Source organism: Aspergillus costaricaensis, assembly GCF_003184835.1.
Source record: "Aspergillus costaricaensis CBS 115574 unplaced genomic scaffold BO79scaffold_12, whole genome shotgun sequence".
In the NCBI taxonomy this organism is placed as follows: Eukaryota; Fungi; Ascomycota; class Eurotiomycetes; order Eurotiales; family Aspergillaceae; genus Aspergillus; species Aspergillus costaricensis.
The window spans coordinates 168,316-184,553 of NW_020291812.1; the positions used below are offsets into that span (position 1 = coordinate 168,316).

At 49.7% G+C, this 16,238-nt stretch overlaps 7 protein-coding genes across 7 annotated transcripts; 6 read left to right on the forward strand and 1 right to left on the reverse strand.

Moving 5' to 3' along the window:
* Positions 1-393: 393 nt before the first annotated feature.
* On the forward strand, positions 394-1,074 carry BO79DRAFT_253880 (LysM peptidoglycan-binding domain-containing protein; the record flags this gene model as incomplete). Its single annotated transcript, XM_025686022.1, has 1 exon — positions 394-1,074. One exon carries the CDS (start codon positions 394-396, stop codon positions 1,072-1,074), a length of 681 nt encoding a protein of 226 aa, XP_025540614.1.
* Positions 1,075-2,550: 1,476 nt separating this feature from the next.
* Positions 2,551-3,600, forward strand: BO79DRAFT_216621 (uncharacterized protein; the record flags this gene model as incomplete). Its single annotated transcript, XM_025683329.1, has 1 exon — positions 2,551-3,600. One exon carries the CDS (start codon positions 2,551-2,553, stop codon positions 3,598-3,600), a length of 1,050 nt encoding a protein of 349 aa, XP_025540615.1.
* Positions 3,601-3,882: 282 nt separating this feature from the next.
* On the forward strand, positions 3,883-6,144 carry BO79DRAFT_263341 (HET domain-containing protein; the record flags this gene model as incomplete). The annotated part of the gene is made up of 3 exons (XM_025686672.1): positions 3,883-4,371; positions 4,427-4,915; positions 4,982-6,144. Exons 1-3 carry the CDS (start codon positions 3,891-3,893, stop codon positions 6,142-6,144), a joined length of 2,133 nt encoding a protein of 710 aa, XP_025540616.1. The 5' UTR covers positions 3,883-3,890.
* Positions 6,145-9,526: 3,382 nt separating this feature from the next.
* BO79DRAFT_208551 (uncharacterized protein) lies at positions 9,527-9,873 on the forward strand. The gene has a single exon (XM_025682422.1). It carries the CDS (start codon positions 9,543-9,545, stop codon positions 9,816-9,818), a length of 276 nt encoding a protein of 91 aa, XP_025540617.1. The 5' UTR covers positions 9,527-9,542; the 3' UTR covers positions 9,819-9,873.
* BO79DRAFT_145120 (MFS transporter) lies at positions 9,865-11,556 on the forward strand (the record flags this gene model as incomplete). The annotated part of the gene is made up of 1 exon (XM_025678415.1): positions 9,865-11,556. One exon carries the CDS (start codon positions 9,865-9,867, stop codon positions 11,554-11,556), a length of 1,692 nt encoding a protein of 563 aa, XP_025540618.1.
* Positions 11,557-11,967: 411 nt separating this feature from the next.
* On the forward strand, positions 11,968-12,835 carry BO79DRAFT_192980 (glutathione S-transferase family protein). The gene is made up of 2 exons (XM_025680937.1): positions 11,968-12,143; positions 12,206-12,835. The coding sequence occupies exons 1-2, from the start codon at positions 11,991-11,993 to the stop codon at positions 12,767-12,769; spliced, it is 717 nt and encodes a 238-aa protein (XP_025540619.1). The 5' UTR covers positions 11,968-11,990; the 3' UTR covers positions 12,770-12,835.
* A 368-nt stretch (positions 12,836-13,203) lies between these two features.
* BO79DRAFT_263349 (glycosyltransferase family 2 protein) lies at positions 13,204-15,269 on the reverse strand (the record flags this gene model as incomplete). Its single annotated transcript, XM_025686673.1, has 4 exons — positions 14,647-15,269; positions 14,007-14,594; positions 13,837-13,962; positions 13,204-13,776 (listed from the first exon to the last, which is right to left on the reverse strand). The coding sequence occupies exons 1-4, from the start codon at positions 15,094-15,096 to the stop codon at positions 13,204-13,206; spliced, it is 1,737 nt and encodes a 578-aa protein (XP_025540620.1). The 5' UTR covers positions 15,097-15,269.
* Between the last annotated feature and the right edge of the window lie 969 nt (positions 15,270-16,238).

Below are 16,238 nucleotides of genomic sequence, written 5' to 3' on the forward strand. Positions count from 1 at the left end.
TATGAACACCGGGATTTGCAAATATAGGGTCCCAGCCCCAGATGGCGACTGTGAGGGTAGGCGGATGGGATAAGATCTTCGCCGTTGCGGCCCCGTCCCCGCGGGAAGCCATTATCTCCGAGTCTGCAATATACTTTAAGCTTACGCGTTTGAGAAAGATCGCCAGCACTCCCTCCATCGAATATTTAATTGCGACAATGGACGCATCATCCCTAACGACCCGACCATGGAAGGGACGCAGTCTCTGTATGAACATAAAATGAGAGCGCCCTCGCCGATAAATGCTATCAACTACACTCCGCTCATCATACAGCAAAAAAAAAAGTCACTCCCTTAATTACAAACCTTGTCGCTCTTTGAAAATTCCATTCATTTGACTTCAATTCTTCTACCATGCACTTCCTATCTCTCGCAGCACTGCCTTTCCTGGCGTCAGCAGCCACGGCCGCGCCTACCTGCAACCGCTCGCACCTAAACAGCACCGTCGGTCTCTATACCGTCCAAGAAGGCGACACCATGGCCAGCGTCTCCAACTCGGTAAACCGCGGAATCTGCGATATTGCCCGACTCAACCGCATGGCCGATGCCATGATCCCCTTCTTGACAGGAGAACATCTGCTCATCCCCCCGGAGACATGCACCCCCGACAACTCCACATGTCTGCTCTTTCCTAGCCACAACGACAACTACGCCGACTGCATTTCCGGTGGCCCTCATACCTACTACACCGTGAAGGGTGACACTATCCGCACTATCGCCCTGAGACTAAACATCACCGTCGACGCCCTCTCTGCAACTGCTCAGGGTGGAGTCAGTGATCCTGATGCACTCGTGCAGGTGAACAATGAGCTGAAGGTCCCTCAGTGCAGTCCTAGTGTGTGTGAGGTCGAGCCGTACCAACTTATTTATGGCACCTACAAAGATCTTGCAGACAAGTTTGGCTCCACTGTGGGCCAGATCATGGCGTTCAACCCGACTTATAATCACTCTGATGTAGCTAGGGGTGAGGGTGCTGTTATTACTCTGCCCAAAAACTGCAGGAACTTGGGTGATAATGTTACTGTTATTTCTTAGGGATTGGATGTGGTCGGTGATGTTGAAGGGAGGATGGGGGTGTGTGTAGGGTGTGTTTGTACATAGTGTATGTACTATATTGTCTTTCTTGATAGAATAGTATTTCAGACCATTTATATAGTGCGTTGTGAGGCATTCTCCGAGCCACCATTGTGCCGCTACGGATTTCCTTGTTCATGATAACTCAGAAGTGCGGGAAATTGGTGGTATTTTCGGTCAGAAAGCAGCCAGCCACACTAATCAAGCTTACTGCAGATCTATTTAACGTTACACCACGGGAACTACCGTATGGGAGTGATGAAAATGTGTGAGGGATGGATGTTTCTCTTTTCTATTCATTCATTGCCGGATTCTAGCAGTGCCATTCACGGCTAGAACCGTACATTCAAACCTAACACTAGTAGCTGATCAGAACAAGAAAGACGCAGTGTAGCGATCCATCAACAGCAACCTGTGATTAGCGACGCCGCTAAATCGGAGCAATACACTATCTACCACCCATGCTGATCCTCATTGAGGAGGTATGTATTGATCCAACGACATGCCAGTATCGCGTTCAATGATCCGTGGGAATCGGGTATGTATCCTCCGGAGGAGTGGATGTATATCGGCATTCCAAGCACACAACATGAATGCAGCGATTCCTTCCGCCAACGCTTTCACCTACTGCGGAGGGTGGGCCACTGCACACATAGTGACGCACGATGTTGTCCTGTCCACATTTACAGCAGGTCCACCCCCTATCACACATGTCCTTTGTCACACAATCCTCTCGAGTACAGAGTGCTCCAATGGTGGTAAAATGGCGCGTGCTGTGCTCAGAGCACGGTGCACATCGTCTGCTGCCTTGCACTGGTCGTGCTTTTGGGCAGTAGTTGGTGATGGATTGCCAGACATGGCCACAACGGTAGAATCTGATGGATGAGTAACACATTGTACTTGGCTTTTTGCGAATAGTATTAGCTGTGGACGGGATTTGCCGAATCTGGACCTGCGCTAGTAATTTCGATGTGAGTGGTTTGCTGTTGGTACTTTAATTAACCAGGCAGGATAAACATTTATAAAGCGCTTGTGTGAGGAGACTAATCGTCTCTCTTGCATTATTGTCGGAATATCCCGAAACAGGATTTTGATCAGAACAGGGTGGCTGCCGATCATGAGAGGATTTTTGCCGTAAGAGTTACAGTTATAATCTTATCCAAGAGTTCTGGCCGCTGCTATCCCATGGTGTGGTCTTCATCATTTCACCAAACATAAGGAGTCAGAGGTGTGTAGAAGTAGGACTATAAATAAGTCTACAACAACCCTCTCTTGTTTGAACAAGTGGTTGTGCTTGCTATATTGTATAAGCCACCGAAAGTGAACACATTGACTTCCCTGGTCGCCATTCGACAACCTACACGCTTTCAAACCTACGCTCCTACTTACCAATCACTCTTTGCACCAAAATATCGCGGTCAGCATATAGGACCCAAAATGACAGCCCCAAGTCCCATCTGGAAAGTCCAGGACATCCTTTATGGCAGACATGACTTGTGGCCACGGATCGACATTGGGTGCAAAGGCAAGCGTTTTCGGGTAGAAATATGCCCTAAAAATTTCATCAACTCAGAGTTATCTTTCACCAAGTACGCGCGATTTATCAACGATATATTTGGCCATGACTGGGAAACCACATACGATGAATTCTATGACTGGATTGTACCACCATTCCTTCCTATTCTTACTGAAGTTGAAGCCCCGCCATTGGATGGACGAGCTTTCACGCTTCGTGATTACCTCAATCCAGAAACATATTACTTTCAGCTTCACTTTGTCGATGAAATAATGGAACCCCGATGCGATTATAATGCTCGAAGGACGCTGCACGAACCGGGTGTTGACATAGGCGACTTCGCTCTTCATCCCAGCTGGGGTAGTTTCACACCAGAAATGGTACAGCAGTGCCTCAACGAGGGGGAATATGGTTATTCCAACTACGCAAGGAAGGTTTGTGTCGATGGAAAGCTGTGTTTCTTGAAAGACAACTACACGAAACGAGGGCTTCTTCGTGAGTTGGATACTTACAAGAAAATGGAAACGAAAGGCCTGAGCAATAATGCGAAAGTACGTGTACCCCAATTTATCGGCGTGGTATATGCTGCTCAGGACTGCCGTCATGTTATCGGCATTTTGATATCGTTGGTAGACTGCGACAATCTTACCCTTTCATGTGCACTACATGGTGAAGTCACATTCGCGCAGCGGAGGAAATGGGAGGAGCAAGTTACTACCACTGTGGAATTGCTGCACGAGGCTGACATTATCTGGGGAGATGTAAAGCCGGACAATGTGTTGGTAGATCGGAACGAGGATGCGTGGGTGATCGATTTCGGTGGTGGTTACACGCCAGGATGGGTGGCAAAGGAGCACATGGAGACAATGAAAGGCGATAGAGATGGCCTTTCGAGAATCAAGGACAGAATATACTCACACGATGGCAGCGAAGAAGGGGGAAGAGCCTCACAAGGGGATGGGACGTATTAGAGAGGGATGTATCGATTTTGAGCGGGATGTCGATTCAGAAAACATCCAGGAATATAACCCTAGTATGTTATTCTCATTGGCACCCTATAACACGCTTTGGGACATTGATCTCTATTAGCCACTAGTAGTATTCAGTCCAAGTTAAATTAACATGATTACTAAGTTAATGCAGCTAATTAGTTAGGCTGCGGAATGTGAGCTGTCACCTTGCCCCTCCGTTTCAAACAGATACCCGAGAACGCTGCTATTGAACGTGAACACATATTCCCTTTTCTTCGCTACGTCCAGCCATGTCGATTTCTACTTCACTGTGCGAGCGGTGCAGAGTCCTTCAATTTAGTGATCACGAACACGGGACCGTGGTAGATTACAAAAGGGGCGAGCCCGAGGTTATTTTTCACAAGTTTGACCCGGAAGGTGCTATGCCTCAGTGTACGGATGCTGATGATTTTCGACCGCAAGCCATTCTCCTGAATTATCATCTCCTTGACAAATTGCCGGAACTTCCTGTCTTGTCAGCATCTAGTGCATCCGGATGTGGCATGTGCTTTGCAATGCGTGAGAAAATACTCCAACTCGAACACGGGGAAGATCCCAAGCACAAGAGTGTGTTGATTTACAAGCTTTGCTTTCGTTACACTATTCGTGAGGCGATGTCTCTTGATTGCTTTTCTACATTATCACATCTTGCCGTCCATTTCAAATTGATCGGAGATCAAACTAGCGACCTTTCATGTACAGTCAGCTTCGATGTGCAGGCTGAGATAGGTGGTACGCACTCCAACAAGTATCGGCTTATGACGATACGCATCTGACCCACTGATAGATCCAAGCAGAAGCTGGCTTCGCATTCAAAGAGCGCCCGTATCCCATCCTCTTTCTTATAAAAGCCGGTCCCGCTTACGCAAGATGGCAAAACGGTCATACAAATTATTCAAAGACCCACACCTTCCTACTCGCGTGATAGATGTTGGCCATTGGCTAACTCATTCAAAGATGCGCCTGGTAGTCAATCAAGGGTCCCACAAACGGGCAAGTAGAGGTAAATACCTTGCTCTCAGCTATTGCTGGGGCTGTGAAGATGATGCAGCAAAGCAGCTCAAGACAACCAAGGCGTCATTATGCGAGAACATGAAAGAGATTAAAATGGAATCTCTGCCGAAAACTGTCTGCGATGCGGTTCTCGTTTGCCGGGCAATGCGCGTGCGCTATCTCTGGGTGGACGCACTGTGCATTATTCAGGACAGTCACACTGACTGGGAAAGAGAATCAGCCAAGATGGCAGAAATATATATGTACTCGTATTTTACCCTGTGTGCCTTACAGGGGAATTCATGCCAGAGCGGCTTTCTCACTCAGCCACAGCGACATCTTATTAAAGTCCCTTTTCAGTCAACTTTAAACCCATCGATATCCGGCTTTTACTACATATACCACGTCACGGGGTACTACGATGAAGAATACGACAAGTCTCTCTTTGAGAGCCATTCTCAACACCCGGATTCGTTAGAATATCTCGATCTTGCACATTCTAAAAAATCTCCCCTTGACTGCGATCTGAAGGAAAGTCAATGGAACACTCGTGGCTGGACGCTTCAGGAAGCATTGTGTAGCCCTCGCCTACTTTTTTTTGGCACACGAATGATGCATATGCTTGTTGTGCCAGCTCGGCGGTCACAGGATATGTCATTCGATGAAATTTCTCAGCCATGGGGCCAGAATCTCGACTGTGATAATATGTCCCGAAAAATAATCCTATCTCCATCTGGATGGCGCAATATGATCCAAGGATATTCCGCTCGCCATCTCTCTTACTCGCATGATAGATTGCCAGCAATATCTGCATTGGCTCGATATTTTTCGTCACACACCGATAGCAAATATCTGGCCGGCATTTGGAGTGACGAGCTTGAGACTGATCTTCTCTGGGCCCCCCACGGTTTGACAACACTAAAGTCCTTCTTGACACCTCCGAAAGAGTATTTGGCCCCCACTTGGAGCTGGGTATCCCAATTCAATCCAGTTAGCTGGCCTCGACATTACCGCCTCAAACCTGAATTTAAAGTCGCATCGATGAATACGACAACGGGCCTGGATCGATATGGAAAAGTTCTAAGCGGGTTTATCTCTCTACAGACGAAAGTAATCCCGATCCTCTCATCAACAATGATATATCGCCGTCGAAACGCAAGCCTCGGCAATAATGTCGACTTTTCTTATGAGCTTACATCAGCCGATGGAGAGTACCTTGCCCATCTTCGCTTCGACTGGACAGACCTTGCAATTAATGACGATGACATCCTCGAAAGAAGGAAGGAAACTACCCAGCTGTCCATGGTTCTGATCTCTAGCTGTGATTGCGAACCTAGGGATCCCGGATTTCATGATTTTGATGGTTCATGGCGCTTTTTGGGCTTACTTGTGCTACCGACAGAGACATCTGGCAGTTATCGGAGAGCAGGAATTTTCCTCTGTGGACCCCGCGACTTGCAAGGCCCGAAGTTCTGGGATGGAATTGATACAACTACCATTACCTTGGTGTAAAGGGGAATTTGGGAACTCTATTCACACCGTGGAGGAGATATAGCATGACTGAGGTGGTTGCTAAGCGAAAATGCCATGAGAAGAATACCACTTACATCTACCCTACCAAAAGTGCCATCTACAGTGATAAGAGATGGCCAGCTATTGCCTGTCCAACGTTTGTCACAAACATTTTCATATAGTTCACTATAAGCAAAATTAAGCTTTCTACCGATTAATTACCACCCTTCTGTTGGAAGGGATTTATACTCAACCAAATGTAAACAACTAGGCCAAGTCGGCAAATTGTGAAAGCATGGAAGAGACTACTCCGTCCGAACCCGGATTGCTACATGCTACGCTAATGTGGCACTAAGGAGTGACACGATAGCCCAGTGGCTCATGACCTCCACTAGAAATATCCCTCCTGTTAGTGATAAAGCAAGGAACCACCTAGAAGCCCGGATACTCAAGCTACAGAACCGGTTATGGCTGGATGTCAAGATGGCGTGCGATGTATATTGGAGATAATTTCCGTGTGTTATCAACCAGGAACGGCTATAGAGAACGAAAACTAGGAAATGATAGGACCAGAGAATTATTTTCACCACGTTATCGGAAAACAAGACAGACCGGACATGTGGGTTTACTACTGTGCTCCATTCCCCGGAATGTAATCGAAGTCCACGCTAGCTGGGATTCCGATAGGCACACGGATAGTATGAGTTTCGATGTGTTTCTATGGACTTGCGAGATTGAGGTGAAAATCCTTCCATTCTACAGCAGCGGATTCTCCCGACCTGCTCGATCAATCGTGGCTGTTCTACATTCACTGCAAAACCAGCCATAGTGTTCTTCACCAACACCAGGAATGCGTTGTATTTTCTATGGCGGTCTACATGCCTGCCCAAGATGATTCTACATCTTGGGCTTCAGTACAATCTTTGTGTAACTTTGAACTGTGTTGCTGGGTCGGCAGCACCGTCGGAGTCGCCCGACTATCCCGGAAGCGGCAATGATGGCCTACGTCCGACGCGTCGGCCATGACCAGGGCCCCCTGTCCAATGGGGCTTGGCGACACGCTATAATCTTATGGCTTGCCTTGGGCGATGCTTGATGCTGCATTAGCACAATTTGGGATTAATGGACATCGGGCGCACGGCAGGTACTGCCATGATCTGTGTCAGTGAAAGCAAGGTGCATGTATCCTGAGGTATGTAGTGTAGGGTAGACAGTTCTTGGTTACACAAGTGGGGATTAGCGTCCAAAGCAGGATCTTTAGTTGGCTAGCGGAACTGTCTTACTGCCCCGACCTTCCTGTTCGAATCATGCTGTTAGTGGCCCAACCGAGGAAGTTACTCTGTGCGATTAGGAGTAAGAAGTGGCGTTATTGTACAGGGCAGGCTCGGACGTATACCCTATTATATCAGATCTGCGTGTATTGTGTCCATTCAGCAAATAAGAATTTCTATCACAATTGAATTAATAAACGATTGTGTTCACCGTGAAGCATACTGTGTGCACTGAGCGCGACAACAGATACGATGTCAAGATCCTGAAAACCAGCTGAGGCTACTACGAAGCGCGCAGGATGCGTGACTGCGACGGTGCAGATCGCTCCGAGCCTTGTGCTGCGCGAATTCCTACCAGTAGGCTGCTCGGGTTCCGACACCACCCCAGTCGTAGGATAGTGAATCCTGCCGCAGAGCCGAGACGAAGGCGTGTGTTCTGAGTTTCTTGAAGCCGAGGGACCGGCATGCATATGGACAGCATATGTTACTAGAATCGAATGCGACAAATAGCGCAATGGATTTGAATATCATATGATAATCAACGCTGCAGGCGGAACCGGTTTGGATGGCTGTCTGCGTGGATGGGAAGGGGATGATGCACTGTGGGTCGCAACTCACTCAATGAGAATCGCCGATGAAATACTTTGTTGCGATCCACCGATTTAGTGCGATGGAGGGAGCGGGGGCGAGAAACGCGGAGCACCAAAAGGAAACATGGCTACGGAAATGTTGTTCCTCCCACTTGAGTCTCGACTTATCTGCGAATGAGACTGCGTGGGATGATTGATCTACTCATCTATGGTCTCGAAGGCGTTGATAGAGGAATATTGTCCATCTGACCGGAGGGGAGAATTGGCGGCTATGGAAATTATCCAGACCATAATGTGCGTGAACCTTGTTGAGCCGTATCATACTTCTTCCCCTAGACGCGATGTCGTTCCTCGGGTCGACATTAGGTGTGGCGTCGGGTTGCATCGGGAGGCCGGGATGCGATGCCAGGCGGCACAAGAGAGACGGAATAGCTGCATGGTTCCAAGCCGATAGAGGTTGGTCGTGTACGGATTAGCTTCGCAGCCAAGAGGCTGGACACCTGATTGCAAGGATCGACCCGATATCATCCCCAATATCATGAGGGAGAGCATCTGGTAGCGACTAAACGGACCATGACGTTGGGGAAAGATATCGAAGCGCAAAGTGACGTTGTCAGTTGACACGCGAGCTGAGCCCTGCGTCATGGTGGAGGAGAAGGACATTTTGGAATTGCCGTGGAGGGACGCGGAGAAGGGACTGGGGAAATGGAGGGTGAAGGAGAAGGAGGTGGACTACTGAGTCTACTGTTAGTGTTAGTAGCAGACTACTAGTATACTTTGGACTGTAGGATCCGGCCGGAGAAGGGCGGCAGAATGCAGGCAGAAACCAGTTGGCCGCCTGACTAGACCTGATTGGGAGGGTTGCCAGAAACATACTGCGATATCATTGGTCTTCTCGTGGGTGAAGCCCTGACGTCATGGCTCACCGCCGGCCCCGGCCGACAAGATGTCGTGCCGATCGGGTTAGCCTGAGCAGGTGACCGTGCATTGCTTTTCCATCTTGTAACTACAACGGAACCGTGTCCACTCCACAGCCTGTCGCGAAGTCCAGGGAAACCGCCTGCATGGCCACTTTCTGAGCCATTCGGAAAATCCTGTCCTGTACCTTGAACCTGGCATCGGGCTGCACCTCGGCCGTGTGGTATGTGTCTTTCCGACCTTTTCCCGCCTCGAAGGAAACCGACCCTAGTGGTCGCCACGCAATCAGTACTTTCACACAATCACAACAACCCCAACACCTCCGATTTAGATGCATATCCTCTCGCCGCCGTGGCCAATTGTACGGGATTTTATGTGGTTAATACAGAGTACTCTTGTACTTAGTATGATGGTCCGAGCTGAACAATTTAGGAGTCCCCGCCTCTGATTGGGGACCCCAGCTCCTCGTCTGACGGGCCGGAACTATGACGCCAGGCGAGGGGAGAAGATCTCTTCCGCCGAGCCCCGACTGCCATCGTTATCAGGCTTCTTTAGCGAACGGCTTCTCGGATTGCCCCTTTGGGATACCCATCCTTTGCCATTTGCTAATGAGACTCCCATGGGTAAGCCCTCACGTCATGCCACTGATGGCAGAGATCCGCTCCGCACTTCAGGGTACCAGGTGCCCCGGAGGAAGAATAATGTACCGGGGTGCAGGCGAAATACCTTCCACAAGAGATCAACGATCTATAAAGATCCCTCACATCCCATCTGGCAATCAATCGTCACTCCAGCATCATCCTCAGTCCAATCAACCTCCTCTCCCTCTCACCTTCCCGAGAAACTGATTGGTCTTTTCTACTATCTTTATTTCTACCTTCTCCACCCCGCATGACAAGGTTTCTCATACTGTCCTAGGGTGCGCCTTCTACTCCATCATCATGACGGCCACTGAGCCCACGCCGCAGAACGGTGCCCCTGCCGATCAGATTCTGTATGACGAGAAGAAGTCTGGCAAGACAGACGATGCTCTCAGAAACCTGACCCGCCGATCGGAATCGGACGATCCCTTCGCCCAACAGGCTGAGCATGCCTCGCAGCCAACATCTGGAAGCGATACTGATCTGTCCAAGAAAGAGCGATCTGACGGCAAGCGGGAGCTAACCGAGGACGATTGTTACGACAAACTTGGCTTTTGCTTCCCTTGGTACAAGAAATGGACCATCCTAACTGTGGTCTTCATGGTTCAAATGTCCATGAACTTCAACACGGGCGTTTACTCGGATGCTCTCACGGGCATTGAGAATGAGTTCAATGTTAGCGCTCAAGCGGCCCGTGTCGGGCAGATGATCTTCCTGGTTGCATACGCCTTCGGTTGTGAGTTGTGGGCGCCCTGGAGTGAAGAATTCGGGCGCTGGCCGATCATGCAGCTCAGTTTATTCTTAGTCAATATTTGGCAAATCCCTTGCGCCTTGGCGCCTAATTTTGGTACCATCGTGGTTTGCCGTTTCCTGGGTGGTCTGAGCTCTGCTGGCGGTTCCGTCACCCTGGGTATGACTGCAGATATGTGGGAAGTTGATGACCAGGGGTTCGCGGTTGCATACGTCGTGCTTTCTTCAGTGGGCGGGTCTACGATTGGACCCGTCTTTGGTGGATTTATTGGGCAGTACCTCACGTGGCCATGGGTATTCTGGGTGCAGTTGATCGTCGGGGGATTCACTCAAGCTCTGCACTTTGTGTTGGTTCCTGAAACTAGGGCGACCATCCTCTTGGATCGCGAAGCGAAGCGCCGCCGCAAGTCTGGGGAAGATCCCAACATCTACGGCCCTAACGAATTGAAGGAAAGCCGCCTGAGTGTCAAAGAGGTGTTGAGGATCTGGAGACGTCCGTTTGAGATGTTCATTCGCGAGCCCATTGTCCTTTGTTTGTCACTCCTATCTGGTTTCTCCGATGCTCTGATTTTCACCTTCACCGAATCCTTCACGCTTGTTTTCGATCAGTGGGGCTTCAACACCCTCACCAATGGCCTAGCTTTCTGTGCCATTCTCATCGGCTATGTCATCGCATACCTTATTTTCCTGCCGGATGTCTGGCGGCAACGACAGATCCGCAAGAAGGAAGGCAATGCTGCCCGTCTTGCTGAGCGCCGTCTTCTTCTACTCTTGTTCCTAGCTCCCCTCGAGCCCATTGGCCTGCTGGGTTTTGCATGGACGTCTATCGGCCCTGCCTATGCTCCTTGGATTGCTCCCCTCATCTTCGCCTGTCTGATTGCCATCGCCAACTACTCCATCTACATGGCTACGATTGATTACATGGTCGCTGCGTACGGTGCCTATTCTGCGTCTGCGACCGGCGGTAACGGGTTTGCTCGTGACTTCCTAGCTGGTATTGCGACCATGTATGCGACTCCTCTGTATGAGAACATTGGCGGCAAGTTTCACCTGGCCTGGGGCAGTACCCTGCTGGGGTGCATTGCCGCGTTGGTGGCCATTCCGATCTACATCTTCTATTGGAAGGGCCCCGAAATTCGTCGTCGCAGCAAGTTTGCCCAGACACTAGCCGCCGATCGCGAGAAACATGCTGGTCGTCGGGCCAGTCGCCTTCGCCGCGAGTCGCAGCCGTTCCCTGTTTAGCATCAACATTATATTACGAGAATTTTCCATTACATATAACGCGGCCACGAGCAAATTATATACCCCGCATGCAATATATCTTGTTATCATATATATAACTGTCAAAAGTATAGTATAGATAGGTTATACCCCGATTGTGCAATATAACGTCTTTGATGACGAATTTCTTGGACTTTCTGCGTGAGTAGCGACGTAGGGTCTCGGTGAATAATTGATAGGCCCGAAGTGATGCCATCCTGGTGGGAAATCACCCGGCGGGCAGGCCATTAATAATCCCGTCGGACGTGTAAGCTTTCTTCCTCCCACGTTTTCCTCCCCGCCGGTTCCATCTACCGATGCCCCGCTTCTGCCGGCCTTTTTATACCCGCCTGTCCCGCCTCTCATCTTCACCACTTGACAGCTGTTAACTCCCTTAATCGATACACATTTTCATCATGTCTTCCCCCAAGATCACCCTCTACACCAATCGCACCTGCCCCTGGGCTCATCGCGCCCACATTGTTCTGCAGGAGCTTGGTCTTCCCTTCGAAGAGGTCACCATTGACTTGGACACCCCACGCGAGCCATGGTATCTGGAGGTCAACCCGGTATGTCCGACCTTCATATCCACCTCCCACCAATATAAGCTAACTCATGTTCTCCATAAAAGCGCGGTCTCGTTCCCTCCCTCTCTTACAATGGTGAAGTTATCACCGAATCCGGCATCGTCGCTCAATTCCTCGCCGACGCATACCCCTCCCACCTCGTGCCCCCTTCAAACACCCCCGAGGGTGCTCTGCAGCGCGCCCGCATCGCCTTCTTCGTCGACACCTACTCAAGCAAAGCTGCTCCACACTACAACGCCGCCCTGCGCGGTGCTACCGAAGCCGACCGGAAGGCCGGCGTTGAGGGCTACGTAGCTGCTATCAAGAAGGAGATCGAGCCGCTCCTGTACCAGGGCTTGGAGGGAAAGGAGCACGGACCTTTCTTCGGTGGTAGTGACAAATTGACTTTGGTGGAGGTGCTGCTTGGATCGTTCCTAATCCGTCTGCACGCGTTCGCGGATAAGGAGGCTGGACTGATTGATCCCGCCATCTGGGAGGGATTGGCAGAGGCGAAGAACTTCAACCGTTGGGCGCAGGCTACTCGGGAGCATCCTAGCGTCAATGGTATCTTTGATGCTAAGGCGTGTGCTGACAGGACGAAGAAGAAGCTTTTGGCGAACAGGAAGTAGATGTTATGTTTAGCCATTGTTAGGTCGATCGCGAAATATATACCTCGAATCATTACAGAATTCTTCAAGAGCGAATGCATATTTAAATGCCAAGACGTGGGTGAATTACGTACAAGTCTAACTAGTCTCATGAAGGGCACAATACTGGTGAGAAACGATGGTATTGTTCGTATAGTAGGCTGATCAGGTGACTGGGAGACATTCAATGTTCCCCAGCATCGCGTTTTTTCAACACTCTACTCCGTTGCCATCACACCTTCAACCTTGCATTGGCTTGGCATGTCTGTCATTCCTTGGCGAATGTTTTCTTCAATATTGCTTAAGACTTCTACTTGTCAAGGACATCATACTCAAGCATATATACACTCGTGGTATGTCGGCCCAGGGAAGCCTTCATGGCCACCCCGTTCATGCAGCAAAACCAACAGCTCGGCTCACTTCGCGACAACCGTCCACCACCCACCCACAATCAACACGGACACAACCCCCGCGAGAATAAATGCCACCACGTCAGCCGAACCTGGCATCAGCGACGTTGCAACATACCTCCCCGAGGCGCCGCCCAGGATGGCCATCCAAAAGACAAAGAATCCGACTTCCCAAATCTTAAGACGCAGCTTGGAATGCCTCACCTCCTTGTTGGCTCTCATGGTCGTTCCCCATGAATCGTGGAGCACTGTAAGAAAGCTCCATACCTGAATGGCGGGCAACGGCACATGATAGAACAGATGTGCGGGAAGACTCCACATCCACTCCTTCATAGTTGGTCGGTAGGGATTACGAAACACAAGGTAGGAGATTGTCAGCCCCAGGCGATGGGTGTAATCCTGGAATGAGAAGGCTCGAATTAGGAGCATCCCAGAACAGAGGTACAGGACAACAGTCAGGGGCACGACAAAGGCGGCAAACTGTCGCCGCAGGGCGCCGAAGAACAATATCGGAGAGTGCATCAGGTACACGCTCGGTCTGTGGAAACTTTCGACGTGCACCGCTCGGCCCCAGCGAACCTGAGCATATTAGAATGATGCCTTATCATCTGGCCGGGGCACATTTGTTTAGACACATACCTGCTGCAATAGCCACCTCCTGAATGTTGTGGGTGACTCAGTGGCAGTCATAACATCGGATGCGAAAACCACTTTCCAACCTTTTAGAAGGAGACGTGTGGTCAAATGTCGATCCTCGTTCACAACCTGCACGGTCAGTCTATGCTGATATCATGGCGTGGAATACTCACCATCCAATGCCCGAACACACTTTGCTTGTACCATGCCAGCAACTCTCCACTGACTGCAGAAAAGCGAAAAGCAGCAGACGGTCCACTTTGGCAGTCATTTGCAGCAACCGCGCCAGTAAAGGAACGTGCCAGATACAATTCATTCAGGTAAACCGCATTTCCAAGCTGTGTGATAACTGTTTCATCTTTGTTGTGGATAGTGAGTGCCGTGCTAGCACCCCCAATTCCCGGATCTGCAGCACATGTTGCCATCGTACGCGTTAATGTATCGGGCATCACAATTGAGTCTGAATCCGATGTCCACAAGAATTCGATGTCGAGGATATCTGAGACCACCAAGGAGATTATGAAGGAGGTGAACATGATTCCCTTCTTGTGCATGTGCGGCTGACTAACACACAGTTTAGAAATCCCCTTCTCGCCGACCAGAGTGATACCACTCTTCTCGAGAGCTGCTCTGGCGACGGAACAGCATTGAGCGATAATCTCAGCATCCGTTGTCTTGGAGGATCTTGCTCGATCCATCTGCATGGCAATCTCTGCTAAAGGGATATCTAGGTGCATCAATGCAGACTTTTCCGTGTAAACCTGGCCAAGGAATGTTAATAAACTACCACAGAGACAGAGGATGATCACCTACATCTTGATAGACTTCAACCATCTCCCGATCCTCTTCTGCATCCCCGTCGATACATACAAGAAGGAACCTGCAATTTTGGGCATGCGAATAGCTCCCCAATGCCTGTTTCCACAGGGTAGGCTCCTCCCTATACCCAACAATAGCAGCAACGCAGTCCAACCTCTGCTCGCTTGACTTGCCCTTCTCAGCAAGGCCAAGGCTACCGTTCTCTTCCTGCAGAGCTGCATCTCTGCGTCTCTTGTTGTTTCTCCATCGACAATACTCGGCCAGAACTATACTGACTATCATGTCAAAGGTCAAGGGTTGCTTAAGATACATCAAGCCATAGAAGTATACCGCGGCCGCAACAATACAACCAATGAAGTTGAGAGCTCGTTCGACCAGGGGCACCAACCGCTGACTGGAGCCCATGCCACTGTGTGGCTTCAACGGCTTGGGTAGGTAATACATGATGGCAAATTGTAAGTCTCTTAATAGCACAAAACGGTTCAGGCTGTGAGACCGAAAAAGCGCCAAAGAAAAAGTATTCTCTCAAGCGTAATGAAAAACTTGTCCTACCCTCTTGGTTGCAATATATGTGATTTGAGTCACTGCCTGGCCATGGTCCAGGTGGCAATGCTAACAACAATGTCTAGAACAGTCATGATCCTCAGCACTCAGTCTTGGACGGCTCATGGCGTGTCAACTTAGTGCTGATGCCAATGCATCCTACCATCCTCTCATGTTGGCAGGATGGTGATGTTTTGTTGCGCAGTCCCTGCATATGGCGGTGATGGAACTTGCCGTGTGAACGATCGGCCCATGCTGGGACAATCTACGCGGTCTTCAGGCGGCCGCAGGTAGCAAACTTGCATCCTGTGTTTCAGTACCTGTACACTGGTTATCACATAAGCGTTAGGGAATGAGTTGTCAAGGCCAAGGGAATCATACTCATCCAACTCGGTGGAAGCTACGATTTTCCACATCTGATCTGTATATGGGTTTACGAGTTTTGACCTCCTCCGGCATTTCAGTCGCCAACCGTGATTCTGAGCCAACAACAATTATTCATTGGGATTGGGTAAGGGCATCATCTATCTCGGAAACTACGCCCAAACCAGCAATGAATGCGGCAGGTACGTCTTTCCATCTTGTCTAACTCCTTCGGGTTCCAATATGGCTCATTGCCTATTTCCACGTTAATGTAATAATATATTTGGATATTTGCTATTCCTGTAAAGGAATCACTTCTGTCCGAAGTGACCCTAGCAACATGGACGGAGGCATCTTGAGCAATCTGGTTGGCTACGCAAGAACCCGTTGACGATGTGCCGAGGACACCGATATACGACGAGGAAGATGATAGATCTGTGATCTGCATAAGCTGCGGGGTTTCTACTATTTACCTCGTATTCAGACCCTGCTGATAGGTTAGTGCTTATCTCACTAGCAGATAGATCATCCTGGTCGCCACGAATGATGCAGCCTGGGTTTAGTGGCTTCGGGATTTGGTATCGGATGGCTCCCCGTCGGACTACGGAGCATCATCTCCGGGATCTTCACATACCCGTCCTATCACGAAGAATGTCACCAACCTTGTGATCCAATGTCGG